The sequence below is a fragment of the Papio anubis genome, chromosome 1 (assembly GCF_008728515.1).
Source record: "Papio anubis isolate 15944 chromosome 1, Panubis1.0, whole genome shotgun sequence".
NCBI lineage: Eukaryota > Metazoa > Chordata > Mammalia > Primates > Cercopithecidae > Papio > Papio anubis.
This window is the reverse complement of record NC_044976.1, coordinates 43,942,018-43,956,882: the sequence shown is the minus strand read 5'-3', so window position 1 is coordinate 43,956,882 and position 14,865 is coordinate 43,942,018. Positions and strand designations below refer to the sequence as shown.

The 14,865-nt window shown below is 39.9% G+C and overlaps 1 protein-coding gene across 3 annotated transcripts in view; it reads left to right on the top strand.

Annotated features, from left to right (window-relative positions):
* The window catches only part of TESK2 (testis associated actin remodelling kinase 2), a 158,567-nt gene that overhangs the window by 43,847 nt on the left and 99,855 nt on the right, over positions 1-14,865 (top strand). For all 3 annotated transcript variants that reach the window (XM_031668035.1, XM_021940887.2, XM_003891787.5), the window contains one exon: positions 2,943-3,250. In XM_031668035.1, the coding sequence (XP_031523895.1) occupies positions 3,029-3,250 (222 nt within the window). In that variant the 5' untranslated portion in view covers positions 2,943-3,028. The remainder of the gene's footprint in view (positions 1-2,942; positions 3,251-14,865) is intronic.

Here is a 14,865-nt window from a genome sequence, read left to right as displayed (position 1 = left end):
AAAATTTGTTTTTTTAAATTATTATTTTTTTTAGTGATGGGGGTCTTGCTGTGTTGCCCAGTCTGGTCTTGAACTGGCAGGCATGATGGCACACACCTGTAGTCCCAGCTACACAGGTGGCTGAGGCAGGGGGATTGCCTGAGCCCGGGAATTTGAGGCTGCAGTGAGTTGTGATAGCACCACTGCACTCCAACCAGGGCTTGGATCACAGGAATGAGCCCCTGCACCTGACCCTATTTTATTTTATTTTTATTTTTATTATTTAATTTATTTACTTTGAGACAGAATGTCGCTCTTGTTGCCCAGGCTGGAGTATAATGGCATGATCTCGGCTGACTGAAACTTCTGCCTCCCGGGTTCAAGCAATTCTCCTGCCTCAGCCTCCCGAGTAGCTGGGATTACAGGTGGCTGCCACCAAGCCCAGCTAATTTTTTTTGTAATTTTAGTAGAGACAGGGTTTTGCCACGTTGGCCAAGCTGGTCTCGAACTCATGACCTCAGGTGATCTGACTGCCTCGGCCTCCCAAAGTGCTGCGATTTTACAGGTGTGAGTCACGTGCCCAGCCTCTATTTTATTTTTAAAATTCCGTTTATATTTTAGATTCAGGAGGTATGTGTACAGGTTTGTTACAAGGGTGTATTGTGTGGTGCTGAGGTTTGGGCTTCTATTGATCCCACCACCGAGATAGTGAACATAGTGCCCAACAGGAAGTTTTTCAGCCCCTGCCTGCCTCCCTCGTTTTGGAGCCTCTAGTGTCTGTTGTTCCCAACTTTATGTTTGTGTGAACCCAAGATTTAGCTCCTAGTTATAAGTGAGAACATGCGATATTTGGTTTTCTGTTTCTGCTTTGGTTCACTTAGAATAATGGCTTCCAGCTGCGTGTTGCTGCAAAGGACATGATTTCATTCTTTTTTGTGACTGCAAATTTTTTGTCTTATAACCCTAAAATTTTTTGAGACAGGGTCTTGCTCTGTTGCCCAGGCGGAGTGCAGTGGTTCTATCACAGCTCACTGCAGCCTCAAACTCCTGGGGTCAGGCAATCCTCCTGCCTCAGCCACCTGTGTAGCTGGGACTACAGGTGTGTACCATCATGCCTGGCTAATTTTTACATTTTTTCATAGAGACGAGGTCTCACTATGTTGCCCTAACTGGTCTCAAACTCCTGAGCTCAAGTGATCCTCTTGCCTTGGCCTCCTGAAGTGTTAGGATTATAGGTATGAGCTACTGTGGCCAGGTAACCCTAAATTTTTGTTCTTGTGGATTTAAATATTTGGTCTGGTGGTGCTGATGCCACTTTTTGGCATAGGTTCAATAGAGGTACTTCAATGTTTTGTTATTTGGGAACTCAGAGTGTTCTTCCTTCTTTGAAGACTGTGGTAGAACTAGATTAACTAGATTCAGGGAGATCTCATGGAACCTCAGGATGCAGTTAGGCCTTAAGATTTGGGGATTAGAGCAGAATAGGGAATTCAAAAAGTTCCCTGTCTTTTTTTTCTTTCTTTGAAGATTGGCCCCAATCTCTTGACTTCTTCTGCCTTCAGGCTGTATTATAGAAAATGGCCTTGGCCGGCAGCTCCTGAGTTTACATGGCTTCTATTTTAGAAAGTCGCCATATTGAGACTGGACTATCTTAATTCCAATTGCACATTGCCAGGAAAGAAACTGTGGTTGTACACACTGGGTACAGTGCTGACTTCTGGCAATGGATAAGGAGGCAGACTCATGTTGCTAAGATGGCCCTGGGATTCCTGCCACTTTTCTTTGAGTTGCAGAGCTGGTTAGAAGTGGTGGTGGTAAACTGAGTAGGTATCCACCTCCTTTATGAAAGCATTTCACTAATTGAGGAGTCACAATATTGTATTTTGCATAGAACCCTTACAATTGAGTCTCATGGAAAAAAGTAGAAATAGGGAGAGACAGGCTAAAAGAAAAAGTAGGCTTGTGCTTTTATTCTTAGTTATGTACCAGATGGGATGGAGCCTTCTATAGTTACTTCTACTGGACTATGCTTTTTCATCAACAGTGAATTTTTAGATTGCTTTTGGATATAGTTTTCGTTTTAAAAAATTATATAATATGTAATTTTGAAGTTTCCTTTTAATGTTTGTTTTATATATTTGGAATTAATTTTTGAAATAAAGAGAAAATTATATGAGGCTATAAAGGGTATTGGTAGAAAGAAGCACAGGCTTTTGAATCAGATGGGCTTTGTACTTTAATTTTTTTTCTTTTTTCTTTTTTTTTTTTCGGGACAGTGTCTCACTCTGTTGCCCAGGCTGGAGTGCAGTGGCACGGTCTTGGCTCACTGGAACCCCTGCCTCCTGGGTTAAAGTAATTCTCCTACTTCAGCCTCCTGAGTAGCTGAGATTACAGGTGCTTGCCACCACGCCTGGCCAATTTTTATATTTTTAGTAGAGATGGGGTTTCACCATGTTGGCCAGGCTGGTCTCAAACTCTTGACCTCAAGTGGTCGGCCTGCCTTGACCTCCCAAAATGCTGGGATTACAGGCGTGAGCCACTGCACCCAGCTTCCATTTTAATTTTATCTCTGCCTTTTAGTGACTGATTTCTTGATCTCTCTGTGAAATGAACATAATCTTTATATCATGGATTATCTGAGAATCAAATGGCATATGTCAAGCTCTTATACTGTGTTTCCTAGAAAGTAGGTGCTCAATGAATGATAGATATTATCATTGTCATTTTGTTACTTAGAATGTAATTGGTGATCTTCATGATATTCTACTCATGGTAAAGACTAGCTATATCTTGGGCTTTAAATATATCAGTGTTATTTGAGGGTAAAGACATACAGCATTTTTTGGATCTGAAAACCAGGAACTAGAATGTGAAAGGAAATATTTTTGCATTGAGTATTTATTGCTTTGCATGTATTTATTCATTAAAGATTTCAGTGGAAATTTTTTTGATCTCTTGTTTAGTGTCAAACCAGAAGAGAAGTACAATTCAACAAAAATTTATGTGTGGAGTTCCTTCTTAAAAGAAGAAAAAAGTGATTATTGAGACTATGGATCGGAGCAAACGGAATTCAATTGCAGGTTTTCCTCCACGTGTGGAGCGTCTTGAAGAGTTTGAAGGAGGTGGTGGAGGAGATGGAAATGTGAGCCAGGTGGGAAGAGTTTGGCCATCTTCGTATCGAGCTCTTATAAGTGCCTTTTCCAGACTGACGCGTTTGGATGATTTCACCTGTGAAAAAATAGGGTCTGGCTTCTTTTCTGAAGTGTTCAAGGTGAGTGATACTTCAGCTTTTCTCATATTGTCTTGCTGTGGTCACATTTACTGCAGGTTGACAGTTGTGTTTAATTAGGATGTAGGGTTTGCCTAATCAAGGTGCTGTGGATCTTGAACACAGTTCTAAATTCTCCTTTCAAGCTATTTATTAACTTATATTAAGATATTTTTTTTGAATCCCAAAAATAATGTGCTGGTTAAAAATTCAAATAACATAGGAGTCTCTTCCACCTCACCTCTACCCCCAGCCACACATGTGTGTATGTATCCACACATACATTCTCCAGTAATAACCACTATTAACAATTCGGTGTGTATACTTCTGGACCCCTTCTGTGCTTATACATATATTATTTACACACCTTATATACATATATTAAAATTATATATATATACACACCCACATATATAGTTTTTGTTTGCTTATCTTCAGTAAAATTGATAGCTGGGTGCGATGGCATGCACCTGCAGTCCGAGCTACTCAGGAGGCTCGCTTGAGGCTGTGAGTTTGAGAGCAACCTGGGCAACATAGCAAGGCCCTGTCTCAAAAAAATATGAGCTCATAATGCTCCTGAGCAATCATATTTCCCTAGTTCACTCATTCCCTCAAGAGAATATTTTGTACCTTTTCTTCTCTCATCAAATCCCGGTATTTCCTCTCTAGTCCTCATTGTCAGTAATTAATGAATTGCTTCCCAATTCACTGAGAAAATTGAAGCAAGCAGAAGAGAACTTCCACAGACTCCCATTACTACAAATAGCTATCAACACACATCTTTACCCAGTTACTTGGCCTTTATACCTTGTGCTATGGATCAACTACCCATGCTCCTAAGTCTATTATTTCTGTTTATATTGTACATTCCATTTCTACTTGCCTACTAATAGGCATTGCCTAAGAAATTCTCCCCTCTCTTTTCTACATTGTATTTTCACTACTAAGTGTTACCATTAACATGTTAAAAAAATTCTTTTTTTTTTTTTTTTTTTTTTTTTTTGAGACGGAGTCTCGCTCTGCCGCCCAGGCTGGAGTGCAGTGGCCGGATCTCAGCTCACTGCAAGCTCCGCCTCCCGGGTTCACGCCATTCTCCTGCCTCAGCCTCCCAAGTAGCTGGGACTACAGGCGCCCGCCACCTCGCCCGGCTAGTTTTTTGTACTTTTTAGTAGAGACGGGGTTTCACCGTATTAACCAGGATGGTCTCGATCTCCTGACCTCGTGATCCGCCCGTCTCGGCCTCCCAAAGTGCTGGGATTACAGGCTTGAGCCACCGCGCCCGGCCGGTTGTGCCATTTTACAGTTCTATCAGCAATACGTAAGGGTTCCAGTTTCTCCACGTGCTCACTGGCACTTATTTTTCTTTTTCATGGTAATAATCCTATTTGGTGTGAAAAGTGGTATATCATTGTGGTTTTGATTTGCATTTTTCTAAACGACTAGTGATATCTAGCATCTTTTCATGTGCTTATTGACCTTTTTTGTATATCTTCTTGGAGAAATGTGTATTTGAATCCTTTGCTCATTTTTGAATTGCGTTGTATTTATATATTTTATATATAGGGAATATTTATCCCTTACCAGATATATGATTTGCAAATATTTTCTCACAATTTGTAGTTTGTCTTTTCACTCCCATGATGGTGTCCTTTTTTGCACAGAAATTTTAAATTCTGATTAAGTCAAATTAATTTTTTCTTTTGTTACCTTTTGCTTTTTATGCCAATCCAAGGAATCATCACCAAATCCAATATCATGAAGATTTTCCACAATGTTTTCTTCTAAGAGTTTTATAGTTTTAGCTCTTACATTTAGGTTATTGATCATTTTAAGTTAATTTTTCAATGTGGTATAAAGTAAAGGCCCCATTTCATTCTTTTGCTTGTGGATAACAAGTTTTACAAACACTATTTGTTGAAAAGACTGTCCTTTCCGCATTGAGTGATTTTGGCGCTCTTCATGTCACAATTAACCATGTTAGCGAGGGTTGATCTCTCTCTGTCTCTCTCTCTCTCTCTCTCTCCCCCCTTTTTTTTTTTTTTTTTAAGACAGGGTCTCATTCTGTTACCTAGGCTGGAGTGCAGTGGTGCTATCTCACTGCAGCCTTGACTTCCCAGACTCAAGTGATCCTCCCACCTCAGCCTCCCAAGTAGCTGGAACTACAGACACACACCATCATGCCTGGCTAATTTTTGTACTTTTTTGTGTGTACAGTAGTGGTTTCACCATGTTGCCTAGGCTGGTCTTGAACTCCTGGGCTCAAGTGATCAGCTTGCCTCTGCCTCCCAAAGTGCTGGGATTACAGGTATGCACCACCTTGCCCAGCCTCTTTTTTTTTTTTTTTTTTTTTCTTAGAGACAGGGTCTCACTGTCATCCAGGCTGCAGTGCAGTGGTGTGGACATAGCTGACTGCATCCTCAAACTCCTGGACTCAAGTGACTCTCCCATCCCAGCCTCCCAAGTAGCTGGGATTACAGGCATGTTATTGTCACATCAGCTAATTTTAAAGTGTTTTGTACAGATGGAGTCTTGCTCTATTGCCCAGGCTGATCTTGAATTTCTGGGCTTAAATGATCCTCCTGCTTCAGTCTCCCAAAGTGCTGGCATTATAGGCATGAGCCACTGCACTCAGCCTTTTCTTTCTTCTTTTTTTGAGACAGGGTCTCACTATGTTGCCCAGGCTTGTCTTGGACTCCTGGGCCTGGGCAATCCTCCTGACCCTGCCTCCCAAAGTCCAAAATGCTGGGATTATGGGCGTTAGCCACCGTGCCCAGGCTTTTTCTTAAGATGAGGTCCCTCTGTGTTGCCTAGGCTGGTCAAACTCCTGACCTCAAGCAATCTTCCTGCTTCAACTTCCTGAGTTGTTAATTCATTTTAATTTTTGTACTCTGATTGTTAGTGAAGTCCTTTTTGTTTATTGGTCATTTATAAAACTTGTTCACTTATATTCTTACCTGCCTTTTTCTGTTGTGTTGATTTTTTTGTAGTTCTTTACATATCCTGATAGTAATTCTTTTTTTGAAGTCATTATTATGTTAATTTGGCTTCTAGATACTTTCTTATTCAAGCCACCATTGCATTTCATAGTGAAAAAATCAAAGCCTCTCCAATGTATTTGCATACATTTAGTGCAGAATTTGATCCCAACACTCTAATCAATAAACATCTAGGAAAATGTGGTGAATATTACTGATAAAGTAATGGGAAGTAACTGAAGAATTTTGTACAGGGTGAGTTTTAACTAAGACTTAATTTTTAATTAAAAGCAAAACTTACATTTTCAAAAGAGTTTGCCCCTCCAAAAAAAACAGGTTAGATAGCTTCTAAACTATATTAAAATATGCCAAATAAATTTTTTGTTTTTTTTCGAGACAGAGTCTTGGTATGTCTCCCAGGCTGCAGTACAGTGGTATGATCTTGCTCACTACAACCTCTGCCTCCCGGGTTCAAGTGATTGTCCTGCCTCAGCCTCCTGAGTAGCTGGGATTACAGGCACCCACCATCATGCCTGGCTATTTTTTATATTTTTGTAGAGACAGGGTTTCACCATGTTGGCCAGGGTGGTCTTGAATGCCTGACCTCCGGTGATCTGCCCACCTCGGCCTCCTGAAGTGCTGGGATTACAGGTGTGAGCCACCACTCCCAGCCACCAAATAAAAATTATTATAAAACAAAGGTTACTGCTTCAAAGAAACACCACCTCCATAAATGTCGAGCCAGTTCAGGTGCTGCCAATAGAATCCTAAAGAGTGATGTCTCTGGTTCATGTGAACAATTTCCGCAGTCCATGTGGTTTGAGGACAATTCAGGCCCTAAGGCAGACCATGCTCTACAGAGCTGCCCCTTCCCCACCCCAGTTACCACCCTACCTTGTGCTGGGCAGGCAGCACGTAGCTAGGAATGCTGCCTCCCTCAGGCTTCCCAAATCAAATCAAGTGCATATGTGGCTCAGCCACACTTTTGCACTTATGTTTACTACATACTTCTGCTTAACTTTACCCGTGAAAAATCTTAGACGGTTTACCATCACACATCCCCTGCTCCAGATGAGTTATGTGGATGTAGCAATGGGCACATCCTCAAACACAGCATGAAAAGGGTACAGGAAGACTCCGGTCTAGCCCACTCCCACTTCAAAATAATTTGGCCTTGGGTTCTTCCTCTGAAAACACAGGTAGATATAAACTCTAACTATAAAATCATGAATCTATAGAACTTTAGAATAATTAACAGCTCCCAACACTAAAGTCCAGCTGTCACACTGTGTTTGTGCATGTTGATGAGACACCATCAGCACCAAACCCCAGACTCCAGTGTGCTGGGGACATCTGACGCCTGCCTGATAGTAATTCTTTATTACATATGTTGCAAGTATTTTCTCCTTGCCCATCTTTTATCATTTTAGTTTTTATGTAGTTAAACCTTGGCTTGGTGGTGGTAGCTTACACCTGTAACCCCAGCACTTTGGAAAACTAAGGCAGGAGGATTGCTTGAGCTCAAGAATTCAAGACCAACCTAGGCAACAGTGAGACCCTGTCTCTAAAAAAAGAAAAATAAATAAATAATACAAAATAAACCTATCAGTCTTTTCATTTACAACTTGTGGATTTTACGTATAGCCTAAGAGGTTTTGAAAATATTGTTTTCCTCATGCTTTTATGATAGATTTCATTGAATATAAGATGCCATTGATTATAAGATGTACTTCTTGCCAATTAAACTATGACAATTCCCATTACTTAGAAGTTTAATTTTTTATTTAAGAGGTCTTTATGGGCTTGATGCAGCATAGTTGTGGGTTTTGTGAGTCTCCTATTGTTGCCCAGGGTAGAGTGCAGTGGTGTGATCTCGGCTCACTGCAGCCTCGACTTCCCGGGTTTAAGCAATTCTCCTGCCTCAGCCTCCCAAGGAGCTGGGATTTCAGGCACATACCACCATGCCCAGCTAATTTTTGTATTTTCAATAGAGATGGGGTTTCATCATATTGGTCAGGCTGGTCTCGAACTCCTGACCTCAGGTGATCCACCTGGCTCAGCCTCTCAAAGTGCTGGGATAACAGGCATGAGCCACTGTGCCCAGCCTATTAATTTAAAAAAATTAATTCTTCCATATTCTGCTGTAGAGCTTTTATAATTTTAATTTTCATATTTAAATTTTTGATCCATTTGGAATTTATCCTAGTATAAGCTATAAAACATTGATCCAATTCTATTTGCTTTTCAGATGACTACCTAGTTATGTTAACATCTTTTGACTAGTTCATCTTTTCCTTACTAAAGAAAATATCTCTATCATACACTAAATTAGCATATATATTTGAGCCTATTTCTGGATTTTCTGTTTTATTCCATTGTTCTGTCTATTCAAATGTCAATCACACCAGAATTCAAGGATAAAAATGAAATTTCAACCCACTGGGAGGAGAGTAGACTAATTAAAAAATTGTATTTAGACAATTAACTTTCTGAAAAAAGATAAAATTAGATGTTTATACCTAATTTCAAACACTGAAATAAACTCGAGATGAGTTAAGCATAAAAAACTGTCTACTACATTTCATCATTTCTAACACTTTCAATATTTTGAAATTCAAATGTCTTAAAATTACTTCCAGGCACCTGTACACGTGCATCAAAACTTGTGAAATGGGTGTCAGTGGTTAAAGAAACACCTGGATATAATAATGTAGCAATCTCTTAAGAAATTATGCATCACCACACTCTGATAGCTTGAAATTAATTAATTAATTAATTAATTAATCTGTCCTCCATGCTTTTTCATGGCTTAATAGCTCATTCCTGTTTAGCACTGAATAATATCCTATTGTCTCAATCTACCACCGCTTATCTGCTCACCTATTGAAGGACATCTTGGTTGCTTCAATATGTTGACAATTATGAATAAAGCAGCTGTCAACACGCATGTGTGGGGTTTTTTGTGGACATAAGTTTTCAGTTCATTTGGGTAAATATCACAGAGTGCAATTGGTGGATTGTATGTTAAAAATATGTTTAGTTTTTTTTTTTTTTTGAGACGGAGTCTTGCTCTGTCGCCCAGGCTGGAGTGCAGTGGCCGGATCTCAGCTCACTGCAAGCTTCGCCTCCCGAGTTTACTTGCCATTCTCCTGCCTCAGCTTCCCGAGTTTACTTGCCATTCTCCTGCCTCAGCCTCCCGAGTAGCTGGGACTACAGGCACCCGCCACCTCGCCCGGCTAGATTTTTTGTATTTTTTAGTAGAGACGGGGTTTCACCGTGTCAGCCAGGATGGTCTCGATCTCCTGACCTCGTGATCCGCCCGTCTCGGCCTCCCAAAGTGCTGGGATTACAGGCTTGAGCCACCGCACTCGGCCAATATGTTTAGTTTTATAAAAAACTGCCAAACTCTTCCAAAGTAGCAGTACCATTTTGCATTCCTTTTTTTTTTTTTTGAGACAGAGTCTCGCTCTGTGTCCCAGGCTGGGGTGCAGTGGTGTGATCTCGGCTCACTGCAACCTCTGCCTTCCGTATTCAAGCAATTCCCTCCCTCAGCTTCCTGAGTAGCTGGGATTACGGATGTCCACCACCACGCTCATCTAAACTTTGTATTTTTAGTAGAGGTGGGGTTTCACCATCTTGGCCAGGCTGGTCTTGAACTCCTGACCTTGTGATCCACCTGCCTCAGCCTCCCAAAGTGCTAGGATTGCAGACGTGAGCCACCGTGCCCTGCCCCATTTTGCATTTCAACTAGGAATGAATACAGAGTTCCTGTTGGTCCATATGCTTGTCAGTATTTGATGTCAGTGTTCTGGATTTTGGCCAATCTAATTAGTATATAGTAGTATCTCACTGTTATTTTAATTTTCAAATATCTAATGGTATATGATATAGTTTGGATGTTTGTTCCCTCCAAATCTCATGTTGAAATGTGATTTCCAATGTTGAAGGTAGGGCCTAGTGGGAAGTGATTGGATCATGGAAGTAGATCCCTCATGAATGGTTTAGTACCATCCCATTGGTGATAAGTGAGTTCTTGCTCAGTGTGTTCATGTGACATCTGGCTGTTTAAAATAATCTGGGACCTCCCCCTACTCTCTCTCTCTTGATCTCACTCTCCCCATGTGACATGCTGGCACCACCCTGTCACCTTCCTCCATGATTGTAAGCTTCCAGAGGCCCTCACCAGAAGTAGATGCTGGCACTGTGTTTCATATACAGCTTCCAGAACTGTGAGCCAATTAAACCTCTTTTCTTTATAAATAACCTGATCTCAGGCGTTTCTTTATAGCAATGCAAGAATGGCCTAACACAACATATGATGTTGAATGTTTTCTCAGATACTTACTTGCCACCTGTGTATCTTATTTAGTGAGATATCTGTTCAACTTTTTAATCAGGTTTTTTTTTTGTTTGTTTGTTTTTTGAGACAGAGTCTCACTCTGTCTCCCAGGCTAGAGTGCAGTGGTGTGGTCATGACTCACAGAAGCCTTGAACTACCAGGCTCAAGTGTAGAGACAAGGTCTCTACAAAAAAAAAAAAAAAAAAAAACCACATTCAGTCTTCCTATCTGTTATCATGAAATATCTCTCCATTTTATTTAGTTCTTCTTTGATGTCTTTCATCAGAGTTTTGTGGTTTTTCTCATATAGATCCTATATATATAGTCATAATGACATTTCAGACAATGATGGACTGCTTATAAAATGGTGGTCCTATAAGGTTATAATAGAAATGGAAAATTCCTATGGCCTAGTGACATTGTGTACCTGTGTACCTGTTTAACATCGTAGTGCAATGTATTACCCATGATGGTGGTATTGCGGGTGCTAATAATCCTACCACAGTGCCAATTGTATAAAGAATAGCACATATAATTATGTACAGAACGTAATAATTGATAAAGATAATAATTGACTATGTTAATGGTTTATATATGTACTACATTATACTTTTAATTGTTATTTTAGAGTGTACTCCTATTAATTTAAAAAAAAAGTTAACTGCAAAACAGTCTTAGGCAGGCCCTTTAGGAGATATTCCAGAAGGCATTGTTACCGTAGGATATGATAGCTCCATGTGTGTTTTTGTCCCTGAAGACCTTCTGGTGAGACAAGATGTGGAGATAGATGACAGTAATATTATGATCCTGACCTTCTGTAGGCCTGGGCTAATGTGTATGTTTGTGTCTTAGTTTTTTACATAAATGTTTAGAGAGTAAAAAAAAAAAATTAATAGAAAAAACTTACAGACTAAAGAAAGAAAATATTTTTGTACAGCTTGGTACAATGTGTTTGTGTTTTAAGCTAAGTGTTACTGTGAAAGAATCAAGCAATTATATTTTTAAATTTCATTTTGTTTTGTTTTTAAGATAGATCTCACTCTGTCACCTAGTCTGGAGTGCAGTGGCATGATCTTGGCTCACTGCAGCCTTGAACTCCTGGGCTCAGGAGATCCTCCTGCTTCAGCCTCCTGAGTACCTGGAACTACTGGCATACTACTGTGCCCGGCTAATTTTTAAAATTATTTGTAGAGTTGAGGTCTCACTATGTTGCCCACGCTGGTCTTTAACTCCTGGGCTTACATAATCCTCCTACCTTGGCTTCCCAAAGTACTGGGATTATGGGTGTGAACAACTGTACCTGGCTGAGGCCCCATTTTTAAAAATCACACTTAACACAAATTTATGTTTTCTTTCAAAGGATACCCCTTCTTTCTTTTTTAAAACTAGCTGTTGTTTATTGATGAATGGAAAGCTTAAAAAATGGATTCTGGAGGTAGGGGTATTTGGTTTTGCCCCGTACCTGCCTTAGGGAAGTTTGACTTTGTATATTTGCCAAACCTACTGATAGCTTTACCCTGGGCAGAACCTGACAGTCAAATAATTACTCTTTGATTGTACTGATTATCTACTGTTTGTATGCATTTTATAGTTCATTGTTTTCTAATTCTATCTTCAGTTACTTTCTTGGGCCTATTTTTTTGTTCTTTCTCTAGGATCTGGAATGTTATTCTTATCTCAGTTTTTCCTAATATTTCATATTTTCTAATACATGCATTTAAGTTTTAATATTTCCTCTTTTTTATTTTTATTTAAAAATTTTTTAGAGACAGAGTCTATTTCTGTTGCCCAGGCTGGAGTGCGGTAGTGCGATCATAGCTCCCTGCAGCCTCCGGCTCCTTGGCTCAAGGGATCCTCCTGCCTCAGCTTCCTGAGTAGCTAGGCCTGCCTACAAGTGTGCAACAATATACCCAGCTAATTTTTTTGATTTTTTTATAGAGATGGAGGTTCACTATGTTGCCCATGCTGGTCTTGAACTCCTGGCCTCAAGTGATCTGCCTACCTTGGATAGCTTGAGCTATCCTGGGCAAAATAGTGAGAAACCCTGTCTTAAAAAAAAAAAAAAAAAAAGAAGTTTTTTTCTTCTATGCTTTGAAACAGCTTAAGTGGTATTAAAATGATTTATTTCTTAAATATTTGGTAGAATTTCACTGTGAAATTCTGTGCCAAGTACTTGGAAAACTTTTCCTATTCTTCTAGGATAATTGGTCTATTTAAGTTTTTGTTTCTTCTGAGGCCAAGTTTTGTAAATTATATTTTACTAGAAAATTATAATTTCTTATAACTTTTCTAATATACTTGCAAAGAGCTGAGTAAAATTTGACCTTTAAAATTTTTTTCGTTAAGTCCTTTTCAGATTAGTTGCAACTCTTAGAGTGTAGATCGTAAGTTCAGCTATTAATTGTGTTTACTTGTACTTTTTCATGGTTTATTTATTTATTTCTTGGAGACAGTGTCTTGCTCTGTCACCTAGTTTGGAGTGTGGTGATGTGATCATGGCTTACTGCAGCCTTGACTTCCTGGGCTCAGGTGACCCTCCTGCCTCAGCCTCCCAAGTATCTGGAATCACAGGTGTATGCTGCCATGCCCACCAATTTATTTTTTATTTTTATTTTTGGTAGAGACAGGGTCTCATTATGTTGCCCAGGCTGGTCTTGAATTCCTGGCCTCAGGTGATCCTCCCACCTCAGCCTCCCAAAGTGTTGGGATTACAAGTCTGAGCCACTGCACCTGGCCTTGGCTTTTTGTTTCTCCTTTGATTTTTAATTTTTTATTGAAAGCCAGTCTTCAAGGGTAGATGTTTTTGTAATTGTCCAACTGGTTCTTCTTACCCATTTCTCAGAAAAGCCAATAAACTGAGAACAGCAGGAGTTGCAGCAGAGAAATAATTTAATAATCACAGGGCAAGCCAAGCATGAGAATGAGAGATATTTCTCAAGTCTGTCTCTCCAAGAATTTAGAGGCTAGGGTTTTTCGAGGATAGTTTGGCAGGCAGGGGGCTAGGGATTGGGGAGTGCTGATTGGTTGGGTCAAGGATGAAATCATAGGGGGTTGAAACTGCCTCTTGCACTGAGTCAGTTACTAGGTGGCAGTGGTGGGGGGTGTCACAAGAGCAGTCAAGTTGGTTTCTTGTTATAGGTTGCCAATCCAGGTGGTGCCATCTGGTTCATCAGAATGCAAGGTCTGAAAAATACCTCAAACACCAGTCTTAGGTTTTACAATAGTGATGTTATCTGTAGGAGCAGTTGGGGAAGTTACAAATCTTGTAACCTCTGGCTACATGACCCCTGAACCATAATTCTAATTGTGTGGCCAGTCCGTTAGTTTTACAAAGGCAGTTTCATCCCAAGCAAGCAGGGGATTAGTTTCCTGAAGGGACTGTTATCATCTTTGTTTTAAAGTTAAACCATGAACTAAATTCCTCCCATAGTTAGCTTGGCTTATGCCCGGATACGGGGAGGGACAGTTAGCTTATGTGGTTAGAAGCAAGATGGAGTCAGCAATGTTAGATTTCTCTTACTGTTACAATTTTGCAAAGGCAGTTTCATTTTTCCTGGGAGTTATTTTATTCTAGGTTGTGGATATGTTCCAATATGGTGAGCTCACTTTTGCCTCTGCTGGGGTCAAATAGATTCTGGATCTGAACCTAAATGCTTTATTTTTATTTATTGGCACAGTCTTTCTGTACAGTGTGTATGGTTCAAATTTGAAGCCTAAACCTGAATCTCATAGTTGGCTGTTATTCCTCATTCGAGACAATAGGGATAGCATTATCCCACTATGAATGCCTATTACAAAATAGGAGAAAGCTAATTAAATGTATTTTGTGGTGTTTTAGAAAGTAATTATTTAATTTTATGGTGAAAACATTATCACTGGGAAAGCGGAGAATAGGTCTGTTTATTTTTGGTTGCATGTAATATAGTCTGATACAGTATTTGGTAAACTACAGCCTTTGGACCAATGTTTTAGAAGTAAAGTTTTATCGGAACACATCTGTACTCATTGAGTACTTTGTAACAGAGACCATATGTCCCTCAAAGCCTTTTTTTTTTTTTTTTTAAATAGAGTCTCATTTTGTCACACAAGCTGGAGTGCAGTGGCATGATCATAACTCAGTGTAACTTTGAACTCCTGAGCTCAAGGGATCCTCCCATCTTAGCTTCGCAAATAGATAGGACTACAGACGTGTGCCACCACACCCAGCTAATTTTTAAATTTTTTTGTAGAGACAGTGTATCGCTATGTTGCCTAGGCTGGTGTCAAACTTCTGCCTCAATCTATCCTCCCACCTTGACCTCTCA